The 15,647-nt window shown below is 41.4% G+C and overlaps 1 protein-coding gene across 3 annotated transcripts in view; it reads right to left on the reverse strand.

Moving 5' to 3' along the window:
* Positions 1–7,098: 7,098 nt before the first annotated feature.
* The window catches only part of PROS1 (protein S (alpha)), a 21,754-nt gene continuing 13,205 nt past the window's right edge, over positions 7,099–15,647 (reverse strand). For 2 of the 3 annotated variants that reach the window (XM_017733055.1, XM_008632728.2), the window contains exons 11-16: positions 15,135–15,324; positions 14,308–14,475; positions 13,123–13,291; positions 12,516–12,664; positions 11,588–11,801; positions 7,099–9,474 (exon numbers count right to left, since the gene is read on the reverse strand). In XM_017733055.1, the coding sequence (XP_017588544.1) occupies positions 9,329–9,474; positions 11,588–11,801; positions 12,516–12,664; positions 13,123–13,291; positions 14,308–14,475; positions 15,135–15,324 (1,036 nt within the window). In that variant the 3' untranslated portion in view covers positions 7,099–9,328. The remainder of the gene's footprint in view (positions 9,475–11,587; positions 11,802–12,515; positions 12,665–13,122; positions 13,292–14,307; positions 14,476–15,134; positions 15,325–15,647) is intronic. The other variant, XR_001861621.1, reaches the window with a different exon arrangement.

Genomic DNA, 15,647 nt, shown 5'->3' on the forward strand with positions numbered 1-15,647 from the left:
GGGGAGGGGGGTGCGGTGCTCTCCCGGTGCCGCAGCGCCACCGCGCGTCCCCTTCCCGTCCCCGCGCCCCGGGTGCATCTCCGGTAGCATCTCGGCGAGCCTCGGCATTGCCAGCCCGCGGGAAGCGGGGACACAAATACTTTTAGAACAGGAAACGAGCCTTGGAGGGTGTTGGAGCTGGGTTTGACCAGCTCTCGGTGCCGTCTCTCCCGCTGCCCGCCCCGCTGACGGGCTGGTCCCGTCCCTCCTGGAGCTGGCCGGGGATGCCCGGGGTGAGGAACGAGCTCCGTGTGCTGGGATTTAATAGGAAACTGGCAGTGCCAGTGCCCGCGGGCCGTCCCCGCACCTCGGGCCTTCCTGCACTGCCCGCCCAGGAAATGCCGTGCCCGGCTCAGCCCCTGCCAGGATCATCCCTAAACACAGCTCAGCGTTTCCTCCGAAGCTGAGTGCCACATGAAATTCCCACATCTCTGTAATTCCTTCACATTTTCGTATTTCACCTGAAATAAAACCCCCAAAACCCGAACAAACAAAAGGAACCTCAGCGGGGTTTTTCCCAGATAGCGATACATGCACAGGTATTTACCCTACAGCAGATCTTGCATAACCTTTAAAAGATGACTTTATTCCTGAAAAACTGATTTATGGAACAGCAAACGGATGGATAGATGATCCCCAGGGGGAAAAAACCCATGTAAATCATCACTGGGAAGCATGTGGAAAGATCACCAAACTCCAAGTTGATGTTACTGGACTGATAACATTATTAGAAAGTATTTCACATGAGCCTAGTTTGTGCGTTTCCTGCTAACTGTGCTGGGTTTAACAGCTCACATAAACATAACAAGATCTGGTGTATCTCATTATATCAAAGCACTGAGTGAGAAACTGGCAACAGCTCATCCAAAATAATGCAGTTTGACATTGAAGGATTTTTGCCAGCTAAGGTAGAAATTCTCCATGGGGGAATGATGTGTTTTGTCCCTAAAATATGGGATTCTCCACAAATACAGGCTCCACTTCAGTAGTTAGCCATGTGAGAAACATCCCTTTCTCACTGGTTTTGGTATCTTGATTAAACACATTTGCCCAAGGCAGCAGAGTGTCTGAGTGGTCACCTCACCGTGGCTGATGTCAGCAGTGACACACGGCAAATACATTTTAATAGGGGCCATCCCCTTCTGTCCTGTGAGCAGGAGCTCCCCTGCCCCACAATTCAGAGTGCTTTGTATGGGATTCCTTACTTGTGCTGTCCCAAACACCGTGTGTTTGTGTTCCTTTTCGGATGAACTTTGGTTCTGACCCTGCTGAGGGTCCATTGCTTGTTTTGGAAACACTTGCAATATCCCTGGATTGTTTGTTTTCCACCCCAATATGCTGCTAGATTCCTGCAAGCTCTCTTTGGTTGTAATGCAATGTTTGGCCAGGAAACAGAGAATACAAATGAAAAACAGTGCCCCAGTCTAAGGGAAATGTAGTGAAACTGTGACAGAAAGTGTTTTATTGGAAACAAGACAAAGATTTCCAGAGAATTAATAAACAAGCAGCTGCTCAGCATCTCTGCAAGACCATCGACTCCAGATGTGTATTTCCTGGAAGGATCAGATATTTTGTTTAACTCTCTTCCTCTGCCCTCAGCAGGTAGGAGAAACAGAGGTCAGGTCTGGTGCTTATGTTCCAAAGGAGGTAATTAGATATTTAATAAGTGTAGCAACAATACAATTTGCATGACCAGCTAACCATCTACAGATTTTTTTCCAGTAATAGATCCAAACCACTGACTTTCTCCAGGTATTTGTTGAAGACCAGCACTTAACAGCATGTAAAGAGTCAGGCTCCAAAGGAGCAGCAGCAGGAAAACACTTCTCCCCTGCAGAGTTAAGCAGGATCTGTCTAATGTCAATTTTGGGTCTCTTTGCCAGGGCAGTGGAGCATTGGAAGGGTCAAGACCTGTATTTTCTGGAACAAGAGCCCAACTCCTCCACAAAGAAACAGAATTCTCAAAAACAGTCATGGAGAACATGAAAGCAGACCCTGGTCCCCAGGAAGCCCCAGCACCATCAACTTCCTGCACTGGGATAGATGGAAGTCCAGCTACTGAGGTGAGTCCAGGTACAGAGCAGACCTGAAATCAACAGCAGCTGGTTGGGCTTAGAGGGCTAGAGAGGAGCTTTGCTGCCCTGTCTCTACCCTGACAGTGCTAAAAATTCAGGTTCTCCATGATAGCTAACACCTTTCCCTTCAAAACTACATCCCAGAAGGATACAACACAGAGCAGCCCTAGAAGCGGATATTCCCTGTGGATAGATCACAGACTGGGTCAGGGGAACAGCTGGGGACTCTGTTCTCCCAGAAGTACACCTTGAAGAGCTATTAAACCTAAGTATTGATACCAAAATGTTGTTGGATGTCACCAGAAACTTTGAATCCCAACAAGAGAAGCAGAAAAATAAGTATGATGCAAATCAGAGAAGGAGGCTCAGGTAGGTACTTCCTCATCCAGAAGAATGAGGAGACTTGGAGATCTTGGAGTTGAGAAAAACTGAGTGAAATAGATGAGGTTTTACAAAAGCTGAGGAAGAGGTAGAGTCCTATATTACCAAGCCAGTTTCTTTCCTGGTTTCTAAAACAGCAAGGGAATTGATAACTAAATACCAGTGGTGGGCTTTGCAGATGTGCCTGAGCCTGGCAGAACCAAGCATCCTTTTACACTGCAAAAGTTATTTTATTGCTGAGCTAAGCACGTCGGCCACAGATTGGGATCTGCTTCCCTGGGATCTCAAAATGCTCTGTTTGCACTCAGGTGAATTTCTGAGTGAGCACTCAGTGAGCAGCAGCACATCCAGGAATCTGCTTTCTCTGGTGTAGATGATGAATGGGTCACCTCATCCACAAAAGGAGGGGACTAAGAGAGAGAATCTGCCTCAGGACAGTGTTTGGACAAACCTTTCCTTATAAAGGAAGAGGGTCAGGAGGCAGGATTGGCTTTTTCCTATGAGGTGAGGTAACAAAACTGGCATTGCACTGCAGTGACAAAGTGAACCTTGTGCCCAGCAGCACAAAGTCTTGGAGCAGACAAGCCTTTGTGGAGAAGCAGAATTTCTCTAAGTACATTTGCAGATCATCACATGAACATTGAAGTGTCTGTGGAGACAAGGACAGGGACAGAAGAGCTCCAGAGCCACCTGGGCCCTCTCCCCCGGTAACAAAGCAGGACAAATGGGCTTGCAGTGGCAAATAAACCCAGCTGCAGTTTGCAAAAAGCATTGGTGTCATTGCAACTTCCTTCATCCTTAGGAAAGTCTGCATACAAAGTTCCTAATGGGAGTTTAAACTTGGTATCGCTGCATAAACCCAGCATGGCTTATGTGCAACACTTTAAAAGGTTTTATACTATATTTATACATAGTAAAATGTACAGCAGACACGGGAAGTCATCAGATTTCTGGCTTGTCTGGAAAGTTGCTTTCTCACTCTCTGTATACATCATGCAGCAGGCACAGCTTAAAGCTGGTGTCCCATGTAGGACTGCCACAAAGACGTTTTATTTTTGTTTGAAGTCAGAGAATCTTTGGACTTACTGCCTTTCTCCTCTGACTGCAAACATAAACCTCTGTAATTGCACCCAGTCAGATCTTAGTTCTGGTGAAGAACAGCACATAACCTCAGTTCTGGCTTTGAGATCTTCTGTGTAACAAGACAGATTTCCAGAGGCATGAAGGGCGGTGGGTTGGTCAATTTTCAACAGCAAGGGGATGCCTGAATTCCTTCTGTGCCCTTGGAGATCATTCCTTTGAGTGTTGTTCTGCCACTTACCTAGAGAAACAGTTTCTGCAATTTAGGAGTTAAACCCAGCATTAGCAGCAGAAAAATCAGTGCACATAAGGAAGAAAACCCATTTGGTTCTGGGCAGAGGCACAAAGTACTTTGGGGCTCTGTTTAATATTCACCATGCAAATTTCTGAGAAATGAATGTCAGCTTTTTAAGTTTCACTGGTTGCTTTTTGTTTGTGTTTTGGGTGGGGTGGAGGGATGGAAGATTGTTTATGTATCAAGACCTACAACAGAGCGTAGGGTAAAACTGATAAAATCAATTTCATCCTTCATTAGCAATGATCTCTCCAGGCGTCTGGTAGTAGCTGGACATTTCAAATATTGGCAAAGTTTTACTGTCTTGTAGATGAGCTAAATTACATTTTCACCCCTTGAGACCACAGATCACAGCTCTGCTTCGCCAGCTTCAGCTAAGGATGTCACTGACACCCAAAATAGAGCAAGGGACAACTAAATGCATCCAGTGCTGATACTGTTAGCACTGGGGAACCTGGGACTCCTGGGATCTTCACCTTCTGGTGTAAGCCCAAAGACAATTCAGAAAAAAAGGTTGTTACACAGTGCAAAAAGTTGAGAAAATAACCTTTGAAGTTACCTGCTTCCCAGTAGCTCTAAAAACCATTTTATTTTCTGTGGGAGCAGAATATGGAAAGGTGACTGTCATCATTCACATCATAGGTTAGGCTCTTCACTGATATGTAAAGAATTTATCAATCCATCTTACCCCAACTTATTGTGATTAGATTCTGTTCATTTGTTTGAAAAAAAACCAAACTCAGCCTATATTTCCAATTCTTGTCAGGCTCTTTGTTGAAAGCCTTTTGTGTGTAAATAAAGTTCAGAAAACAGTAGTGCAAGGCTTTAAAAAGACTTGCAGTGTGCTCATCTTATGTGAAGTTGTTTGTACATTGTGTTTTTAAAGAGAAAGACTTTTTTTATATGGAGCGTGCTTGGAAATGCTGTTCATTTATCTTTGTCTAAAATGCTGAGTGCCTGCAAGAGCAGCCTGGAGACAGGATACCAGTCCCTCTCTTGACTTTTTGACCCAGCCTGATTTCATCTCCCCTACAGGGCAGGGCACCCCAAGCACTGGGGGTTGAACCCACCCCAGCAGATGCAGGGGCAGTTTGGGGCAGACCTTGGTGTCAGCTTGGTTCCCATCTGTGGGAAACAGCAAATGCAGCAGAATGACTTCACTGTGAGCATTTTGTGAAGCTGCCAATGAACTACTTAGGAAACCTCTGCAGGACTGTGAGAGTATAAACCTCCAGCAAGACACAAACTCCAGCTCACCTGTGCAGCTCAGGTAATGCCTCTATTGCCCTTGGTGGTTGTATAAAGTCAGGAATTAGAAGGTGATGGGGTTTGCCTGTTCCAGGCAAATGGGTTTGTTAACTCTACATGACCTTCTGTCCCAGAAAAACACCCTTTACACAAAAGGCTGGATTTTACCCAGGTTTAGAAGAGCAGATTGCTTTTCCATGGGCTGAGTTAGCAGGAGTCTGTGACCAGCTGGTGGCAATGATCAATCACTCTGTGATAGGCTAGGAAAGAGTAAGCCTTGCTTTAATGACAGCTGTGTTTTGGTGTTGTTTTTTTGTTTGTTTTTTTTTTTTTAAGCTGAGTTCTGGTTGATGGAAATCATACCAGAACTTGAAGAAGGGAAAACCCACTGCTAGAAAGGTAAGATATTGCTGAGTGGTAGTCAGAAATATCGTTTTATAGATGAGCTGCTCTTTCTTGAGGCATGTTTTAAGCAAAGCCATTTTTACTTGGTATTGTCTCTGCTACTCAAAACTTCTAACAATTCACGTGTAGCTTAGTGTGTGTCTTCTGTCCTACTAATGAAGTTTTTTAGTATTTTATTTACAGCATAACCAATAAGGCCACTGATAACTTCTAGAAGTATTGCTCCTCAGTTCTGCAGCCCTCACACCTGCTCAGTTTCCTCATGCTGGGGGGCAGTGTTGCTGGTGCTTTTTTATTGGTGTGTTTGTGTGTCGATTTGGAGGTTGTTTCAAGTCTAGTGTTGTTTCTGATGGGTGGTTTTGGTTCCTTTTGTGTGTCCCTTCCTCAAGTGCTCAGCTAGAGTGGGCAGAAGCCAGTGCACTGAGGTGGCTGTGGTGGGTTTCTGACTTTTATCCTTATTTGCTGAGATACTACAAATTCCTAGGAAAAACAAACAAACAAACAAAAACTCAAACTTTTTTTTTTTTTGAAAAAGCCATGTAATTAAGTCCTGAATTATATAAAGCTGCATCAATTTGCACCCCTGTAGCTGATCCAAGTGCCTGTAAGCAATACACCAGCTCCCTTACAATTTAGCTGTTTATTCACATATTCCTACTGAAATTTAGCTGCTCCTTGAGCAGAAGGATGTGCCCAGTGTAACAAGGAGGGTGGTACAGCTATTTTGTGGTTTGAAAGCATTTTTTAAAAGCACGAACATCTCAGTACCTTGGTTCTTCTTACTCAGAAAGTGGTGCCTTACTTATTCATTGGGCATCTCCTTGCATCTCATTTCTTTGGGGTATTTTTTGTTATTTCTGGCAGATGAAACATGAGACTGTGCCCAAATCAGGGTGGTTATTTTGATATAAAAAGATTTATGAGGCAATAAAATACTAAGTGTGTATACGTATGATGAATGACATTAAAGGACCAACATCAGTGCCCCAGTCGGTGACAGGCAGGACTAGAATGACAAAAATGAGCATGGCCTCTCTTTCTTTGAAGATGACAGCTCTAGAGCCAATCTTGAGCATCAAGAGCCCTCAATTTACCAGAAGACATGCAGGCATTAAAGCATGTAAACTAAACTGCTGTAGTCTAATTGAGAACCAATTTCAGGACTGGATTTCACTTTCAAGGAAATTGGGACATGTGGATTTGTAGCACAAGTGCACAGGAGTTGAAAATGCAGAGCAGGTCCAGCTGTTCTGTATAAACCCTGAATGGCCCTTGCTGAAATGATTATACCTAAAAATACAATGAAATACATCTGATGAAGGAGAAAATACAGAACTGGTAACTTGCCCTGATCTTCTTTTTTTCCACATGTAGTTTTAAGCAAAGTCTTATTTCCTCAGGTAATATTGAACAATTAATAAACTTAATTACCTAGAGAGTATGGATGCCTATTCGGATGCCATCTTAATTGGAGCCAATTCTTCTCTTCGATGCTGGGGAATATCTTGAGTAAGATATTTGACTACCAGAACAAGCCTTGTACAGCAAAAATGAACAAAGACATGCAAACACAACTTAAAATGAAAAGAAACTTGCAAATGCTGCTTTATTTAATTCTTACAATAGGGAGGCACTTTTACATTAAAAAAGAAGTGCAGAGGTTTCATTATTAACTATAAAACCCTAGAATATTATTCCATGAAAACAAAGAGAAACAGTGTCTGTGTGAAAGTGATTGGCTCCTCCTTTAATTTCACTTCTATACAATTTATTACATTTAAACAAACAAAACCTAAAAAAATCCCTAAAAAACAACAGTAAAAGACCTTTTCTTTTGTTCCTGCAGGCCATAAGCATTTAGAACATTGATGACACTTGGCTTTGTGTTCTTCATCTCATACTTTCTCTGCTTACTGTGCAAGAGTCTGACCCAGGGGCTTTCCAGGATTAATGGGTGCCACAGAGGTATTATAAATAAAGTGATCATGTGTTTATTTGATGTCAAAAGTCTCAATTCAGCTCTGCCTTGCATGCAAAACCTGCTTGTTTCAGTCAAGTTATTCTTCAGCTAAGACCTGCATGCAGTGTGTGTGTGCTGGGATGGTGGAAAAGCAGGGAAGGATGACTGCAGGAAAGGATTTCCCCTCCATGGAGTCAGAATTCCAAACTTGTTGTACATGCCATCCTAGAAAAGTGAACAAGTATTAATGGCAATTAGCCCCTGGGTGTCAGCTTCTTGCTGGGCAGACTGGGAGGCTGTACTGGGTCAAAGTTGGGAGCAAATCCTGTATTCCATTACCCAAGTGGGAAGTGAAGTTACCAAAAAGTTCAGCCAGAGCAGTAAGACTGAAAGATGGGCTCAGGTTCTGCAGCTCTGCTGCACTAACCCTTGCATTAAACACTGGAAGAAACCCCACTGATGTCACTCAGAATATTCCTGGAGAAAGGCAGTCCTCCAAATGAATACTGTCACAATCCATCCTTCTGGACATCCATTTCCTTTTCAGTGTCTCAAGTGAAGACAGCAGAGCTGTGGTCAGGAACACTGGCAGATAAATGTCTCTGTGCTTGATGGATAAGAAGATATATTTATACCTCACAGCAATTCTCTTGCTATTTATTTGGTTTGGGGTCAACAGAACCACCAGGTGAGCTGTGCAGGGAGGTTTCTGTTGGTGTGAAAATGAGCTTGGAAGTGGAAAGAACACTCACAGGATGTTAAAGAAATACTGGAAGTGCTTGAAATCAGCCCACCTGAGGAAAGCAGTACTTCTCTAATTACCTGTTGGTTTATTGAAATTGGCTGAGCAGAATATGGCTTTACATTCTGATGTTACTTGCAAAATTTAGGTTTTCAAGGGCAGCAGGGCTCACAAATCTGTTCTGGAGCTCTCTGAAGGCAAGGTTGCCCTAAATAAAGGGAATATGATGGATCATCAGACTGTGCTTATGTTGAGCAGTGATGTGATGGAAGAAGTATCTGCTGCAATTCCTTAGTTTTACTCAGCAAATTCCAGTTTGATGTCCTGTGATGCAGAGCTCCTTCATTCAAGCCATTTCCTCTGTTTTTCAAAATTGCCTGGGGTGTATTTTAACCCACTTTGAAAGTACATGACCTGAGCTGATCCAGAACTCGTTTCAAACTCCAAAGCCGGGTTCTAAAGACAGACAAATTAAAGCCGGTCCAGTATAACCAAAGCTGTTTTCAAAAACTGAGCTACTTAAAGAAACACTTCCATTTTGAAGTTGCTTTACCAACATAGATACAACCTGTAAACATATTCACAGAGAGTTTGGGCTATAGATTCCAGCGTACTTTGTCCTTTACCAAAAGCACATATTACAAAACCTGTAGAGACTTTTCTTTGCATGTTATGCTTGAAAAAGTGTAATAAGTCTGGTTTGGTTTAGATTCTAATACATTAAAATTATTTGCAGCTTGTAACTTTGTGCTGATATATGAAAAGTAAGATGTAAAATTCTTTCTAAACAGAAATTCCTAAACTTTCTCTCCAAGCAAAAAATGTCAAGGACATAGCATGAACATGGAAGATAAATCTAGCTTTAAGATTTCCCACTGATGTATAGAAAAGAATGTTTTACAGAATTTTGATCTTGATTGTCTCTTCCCACCTGAACAAAGAGGGTTTTTTTTTCCTCCATTCTATATAAAAATGGAGAAAAACACGCTGCTGCTTACTTCCCTGGCACATCTTGCACGAAATAATGCAAGCTCCATTATGGCATGAGACTAATTACACAAATTATATCTGAAAGGAAAGAAGTTAAATTAAGATCTGAACGGTTACTGCATGATCAGTGGGCAGGAGTGAGATCTGATGTCGTTGTGTTTGGAAATGGCTTCATCCAGATCCAGCTGCCTGTTGTTGACCTTCACCTCCATGCAGCCATTATAGAAAGCAGTCACTGGTGTAGCACCCAGAGGAACATCTGCACAGAAACACGTTCAGTGTGTTAGGCCAAGGCATGCAAATTCCTATGGATTGTTCAGATCAGTCAAAACATGGGGAATACTCCACTCCCCATCCATTATTTAGTCATGGGAGAAAAGGAATGACTTGGCAGGAAACACTTGAGTTCTTCTCCTTTTTCTTTAAGATCAAGATCAAGTCAGCAGAGCTGAGAAAGGCCAGTAAAATGTTAAATATGCATTAGAAAGCTGTTCCCATCCAGAAACCGAACTCCAGGAATGTTTTCCATAGTAGCTTTTCCTGTTTTAACAACAGTGAACCAAGAGTTTGTTTCCTGGAGCCCACTGTTGTTGTCCTGAGGTACAAACAGATGTTTCTGGGTTTAGAGGTCGCACAAAGAACTGTCTTGCTTTTGCCAGGAAGCTACTCCAGATTCAAATATGCAGCTTCTCACTTGGGACACCCCTGGGAGCTTCACACATTTTACTGCTTCCTCACTGCTGCTTCCAAGTAAATTCTCTGTGAAAGACTCACTTTATCTGCTGCTCATTTAGGCATTGTCTGGCTTAGGGCAGCATTAGATCATGGATATGCTTCCAGGAAACAATATGTTAAGCACAAAATCAAGCAGGTATTGCTCTCAAGTCTTAGGGTACAACCGGTTTTTGACAAGGTAGACCTAAGGTGATGCAAGCACCTTCAGCAATTGGAATGAGAGTGGTGAGGAGCTGAGCTCAAAAGCATCCTCTCTTTTTCAGGTATAATCACCCTACCCCTCCTTAGGAAATAACTTGGTTACCTTAAGAACAAGAAATGTTGTTTTCTCGTGATTTTTAGTTTGCTGTAAGCTGAGCTACTGCACAAACAGCACTGCAGAATTGTTCCCTTCTGCTTTTTTCCTCCAGTGATGAAAACACTGCTGTGACAGAACCATGGAAGCTTCGTTTAACCTGCACTGATTGTGCTAAATTAACAGGGGAACACTCCCAATACTGTTACTAGTTTGTAGAAAGGGATATCAAAAATGGGCACTTACGATCTTCATGAAATGCGCGGGGTTTTTGAATACAGAGGGGTTTTTTGTTGGTGTTTGTTTGTTTTATTTTGTTAATTTGCATCTTTAAGATATCTTTCAAACCTTTTAAAATTGAGAGAAGACACTTAAGGAGCAGCAAGTAACTAATACTTGCTACTTACCTCTTTGGGATGCCTGAATAATGGAAAGCTCTTCATTCTTAAGATGTTAATTGCTCTGTGGCTGGCAATGTAGAATCATTTAATCATCACAAAGATGAAGAGGCCCAAGAAATTACTGGAATCTTAGTTACTGTGGCTCTGTTAACCTGCTGACCTGCCTGTACTAAGTAAACATTGACTCATTCTCATTCCTTGTCAATTCAAGACATGTCAGTCAAATTCGTAGCATTTTCTTAGGAATTGTGATTCATTCTCCATAAAATAATAGAGGAGACAGAAAAGCTCTACCAGTAGTAACATTGTAACCAAGGCACCTTTCCTTTAGCAATTTTCAAGTTTAAATTCAGGTTTTGAATATTTCTCCCTTGGGGCAACGCTTTTTTTCCCTCTTGATTCAGCCTATTTATACATAAGTATGTCCACACTTCCTGGACAAAATAATCCTTGTGCATGTCTTAAGACTGTTAACTTGAAGCTTGCTTTGAACAAAATATTTGTTGCTTCAACACGTTCTCTGTCTCATAAAGATTGCCAGTCATCTCTTGCCCAGAGTTTAATTGTTGAAACCGTATTCCTGACTTCCCCTTCAGCACTTCTGACATTTGGATTACTTAAAAATGCCTGCTTTTCTTACGTTTTTGATGCAGTTCCTCAATTGTGCCAGATGGTGGCATTTCAGAAACATGTAATGCTCACCCAACCCAAAAATCAAGACATTTTCCAAATTCAAACCTCTGGAGAGAGGTTATGGCCAAATAATGCTACTGTTGAAAAGCTGGCTTCCTCCAAAGCTGAAAAGATTGGAAGAAACAAGAGGCACTTGAGGGAAAAAACTTTCTTTTTTTTATAATTGTAGGCTTTTCCTAGCTTGGGTAAGGCTGAATACAATCAGGCTTGCAGAAATAACCAAATTAATGACAAGAAACAGGCCTCACCTGGCAGGCCACCCAGGTAGGTGACAACATTTGCCATCATTGCTTGATGCAGAGTTGAGAGTTGCTCAGAATTGCTTCTGTCTGTCTGTGAATCAACAGCCAATTCAAGCTCCTGTTTGGTCACTAGAAGTCCAACCTGCACTTTTCTGGGGGTACATAACTTCTTTGATTCCAGCTGCGCAACAGTGATGCTCCCAATGGTCACAGTGATTTTCTAGATGGAAGAATGGCAGATCACCAAAGATGTCACATGTCACTTTAACACATCATTTTACTTGGTTTTGGTGCATGTTATACTTGCAAGTAGAAGAGAATATTAAATACTGGTACCTTCAGCTGGAAAAGTTGATGTGTAACCATCTCTTCTGATGATGAATGCCACTCTTACATTTATAAGTGAGAACATTTTACAGGGAACAACTTTGGTTACAGTTCTGAGGTAAAATCCTGTTTCACCTACAGTTTTAAAGGTACCCAAGTGCTCACTACAGCTTCTTACTTTGGGAAAAAGACACTATGAGCCATGGTGTATAATTATCCTCCAGCTTGGGATGGCTGATGTAAAGGGATGTTGGTAAAAACCCAAGGACAACAAAACGTGTTTATAATTTGGAACTAACATGATGCCATATACTGTATACTCTGCTCCCTTTCTGCTCAGTGCATTTGGAAAGAAAGGTTAAAGAAAACATGATGTAATGGATCTGAGCTAAGATTACATAATGTAATCTCCCTGGCATGAGTGATTAGTGCTTAGTCACTGCTGCAGCAATTATTAATAGAAAGATATTTTCTGAACATTATTATATGAACTAATTTTCAAAATATTAAGGCTACCAGCTCCACTGCAAGTGTGAGTAGCTTTTTTTAGTTTGGTTTTTCACCCAGCTGGAGGACTTGGCAGCTGTTAGGAGAATTGTAAGATCACCTGTGAGTCAGAGGAGTTAGAGTCCACTATGGACAATGCAAGAGGCACTGTTTCATTAGAAACCAAGGCAAACATAACACCAGTGTCTGTGGATGGGCGAATAGTCAGAGTCACATTTATTAGCCAATCTTCAGCACTGTCAAGATTATCTGTTTTAAAGAGAATAATTGAAATTAGTAAATCCATCTGCTAATGAAAAATTAATATGGAGTTAAAAATTAGTATTTTAATCTCCTCCCCACTGTGGAAAAAGTAGTGCTTATTTTGGAACTTACAGAAAGAACTATAATTCTAAAGAAACCCAAGCAAATAAAACAGAAAAACCCCAGCTAACTTTTAATCCTGGATCTTCAATAGTGCCCAACCTTTGCAAATAAACTTCTGAATGTAAAGCACTCCAGAAACTGAATAGATGACACTACTGGGATCAGAATTCTCAAATTCTCATCCAAGCAAATTCCTAACAGAAGTTAAGGGAATCACTGGTGGATGCAGTGGTGTATAGCTGAGTTTGTGTGGGTTTTTTTTTTTATTTTCTTCCTTTTAACAATTCATCTGTTCCATCACCAGTCCAGCAAAAAAACCATAGGGACAGAAAAATACTTACTATAGTTTATCTGGAATGCTGCTATTCCAGTGCCAGGGTAGAAGGATCCTCTCCCCACTGCTACTAAACAGTGTTTGCTCTGTTTTTCTTGAATAACTTCATTTACTCCTGAATGTCCCTGGTTCATCAGGTTCCAGGCCCGGATACAACCATCCAGCCGAGGGTTAATCTGTACCACAATGACAGCATTGGGGGTTTGAGTTCCAAGTTGTTTTTAAAGTGTTAATAATGAGGCATTATTTTACATATCAAGTTATTTCTGGGTAGTTAATAACAGTCTTATCAACGCCACAGGTTACAGCAGTGATGCTGGGAGAAAAAATAGTGGCAGGCATTTGGTATCATGGCCTTCAAAAGGCGTTTCTGGTTTAACATTTCCCACTTTGCTGCCAGGGATCTGGACAAAAAGAGATTGCTTCCACTTTTGAAGCTCATGTTGTGACCTAGACAAAATGACAGCAAGGTTTCTGTAGCTGAAAGATAATCATCACTAGCAATGCTCCTTGTTCAAAGCTTTATCTTTATACCAAAGTACAAAGAAATTTATGGAATTGTTTTCTATTGGATAATGGGATGTTATCGTTTTGTAATTTTTTCTCTGCTTCACTTTTGAACAAAAATTGATTTTTTAGGGTTTTTTTTTTAATCTAAACTCTGTTTAGATTGCCAATTAGTTTGAAGGCTCCTGCACTATAAAGCAGACAGTTGCAACAACTTGACTGTACCCACTCCTTGAGTTTGGGAGACTGAAAGAATCATGGGCCTTGTCCAGCCTGGGCTGTTATAAAACCTTGTAAAAACAAAAGCTCACTGTGCTGCCTGCACAGTGAATGCATCACCTATTCTGAGCTTAGAAAAAGCCAGGACCAGGACATGAATCACCCTGAAATGCACTCTCAGCAGCAGTGGTGGTGATTTAGGGCATCTTAAAGCTATATTAGGAAACAGGCTACAGAATCCTCAAAGGTTAGACCAGAAGTGCTGTGTTTTTAAACATGAAACCTTCCTGAAGGCAGGCTGCAAAGCTTCACGCGTGTTTATTTTCAAAACAGTGGTTTAATAACCAGACTTTCATTTTCTAAATGGCTTCCATGCCAGGCTTGCTTTTTCTGCGACTCCCAAGAGCACAAAACTGAACAAACAGAGCAGTATCAATCAATATTAGTCTTATTATTATTTAATTACCTGTTTAACAAGAGCACTGCCCACTCTGCGAGGTAATCCTGCGATGTACACCTTGGTTTCCAAGAAACCCTGGGATTGTTTAAACAGAGTTCCTGGGCTGTTAATACTCATCACAGCCTCTTTAGCTATTTTTACACTGATGCTGTGTTCTAGTTCTTCAACTGATATCTGGAATAAAATACAAATAATTACATATATACATGCACAAAAATGTAGACTATATTAAATAATAATTATATAAGCCCTATGAAGTATGACTAATGTTTCTTTAAATATCTACCTTGGAAAATAGTCTTAATGCAGTCACTATGTACATTGTATTTAAACTTGATGCAGAACAACTGTCCATATCCAGGGACATTCACAGGAGCATAACAAACAAAATCTAACTGACGTGAATAATTTGGTGTGCTATGTGGATGGCGTAAGTCAGAAAGGGTTTTCATCTCAGGTATGAAGGCTTGAAGAACGAGATGCACTTTTGGTCTAGCAGATGTAGAACTTGCTCTAAACACACAGTATCCAATAACTGTGCACTTGACCATGCAATCAGTTTTGAATATTCTGCCATTTTCCTTTTCATGTTTTAAATTAATCATTGTTGTATCGATAGCTGGAGGTAATTATCTCTTCCTTGGTTGTTAAAAGGTAGCAGAATTTCCTGATGCAAGGCATTTCTGTGCATTTCTCGGTTGGTTTTTAAATCTGGGGTTTGAGTGCATCATTTTAAGTCTTTCAATAATTGCTCAGTTTCTCCTTACTTTATTTATCAGCATGTTCCCATAGCGAGTAAAAGGAAGGGAAGGGGAGAAGAAAATCCAACTTACTATATGCCACAGCCCATCATTAATGGCTTTGCCTCCACTGGTGACTTTTGTTCCAAACTCATTCTTGAATTGAATCTCAATCTTTCCATCTCGAAGAGCAAGCAGGATCCATGCTGACTTGTCCAGGGATTCTGCATACAGGATAACCCCCTCTGCATCGTATGTCCGGAAATCAAACTCTGCTGTAAATCTGAGTTGTGAAGAAGGAATCTTAATAAGAAGACAGGAAAGGTGAAATACTGAATAGCCTAGGGTAACTCATTAGTAGGGTTAGAGAAAGGTTCACAGATAATAACTTCTGGTGTCTCTATATCTGAGCAGTTGTGATTTTTGCATAGTTAGTCAAAAGCAGAACAGAACATAAGCCTTGTTCACCCAAATCCAGTGAGAAGTTTTCAGCTTAACACCCTGACCTGGGACTTGAAAGAACCTTGTTCCCAAATCCACTCTGAGCTTTCCTTGTGAAGAATATCCTACTCCCCTGAGTAAAGAGATACATGTAATATTCCTGCT

Source organism: Corvus brachyrhynchos, unplaced genomic scaffold (assembly GCF_000691975.1).
Source record: "Corvus brachyrhynchos isolate BGI_N302 unplaced genomic scaffold, ASM69197v1 scaffold565, whole genome shotgun sequence".
Classification (NCBI taxonomy): Eukaryota; Metazoa; Chordata; class Aves; order Passeriformes; family Corvidae; genus Corvus; species Corvus brachyrhynchos.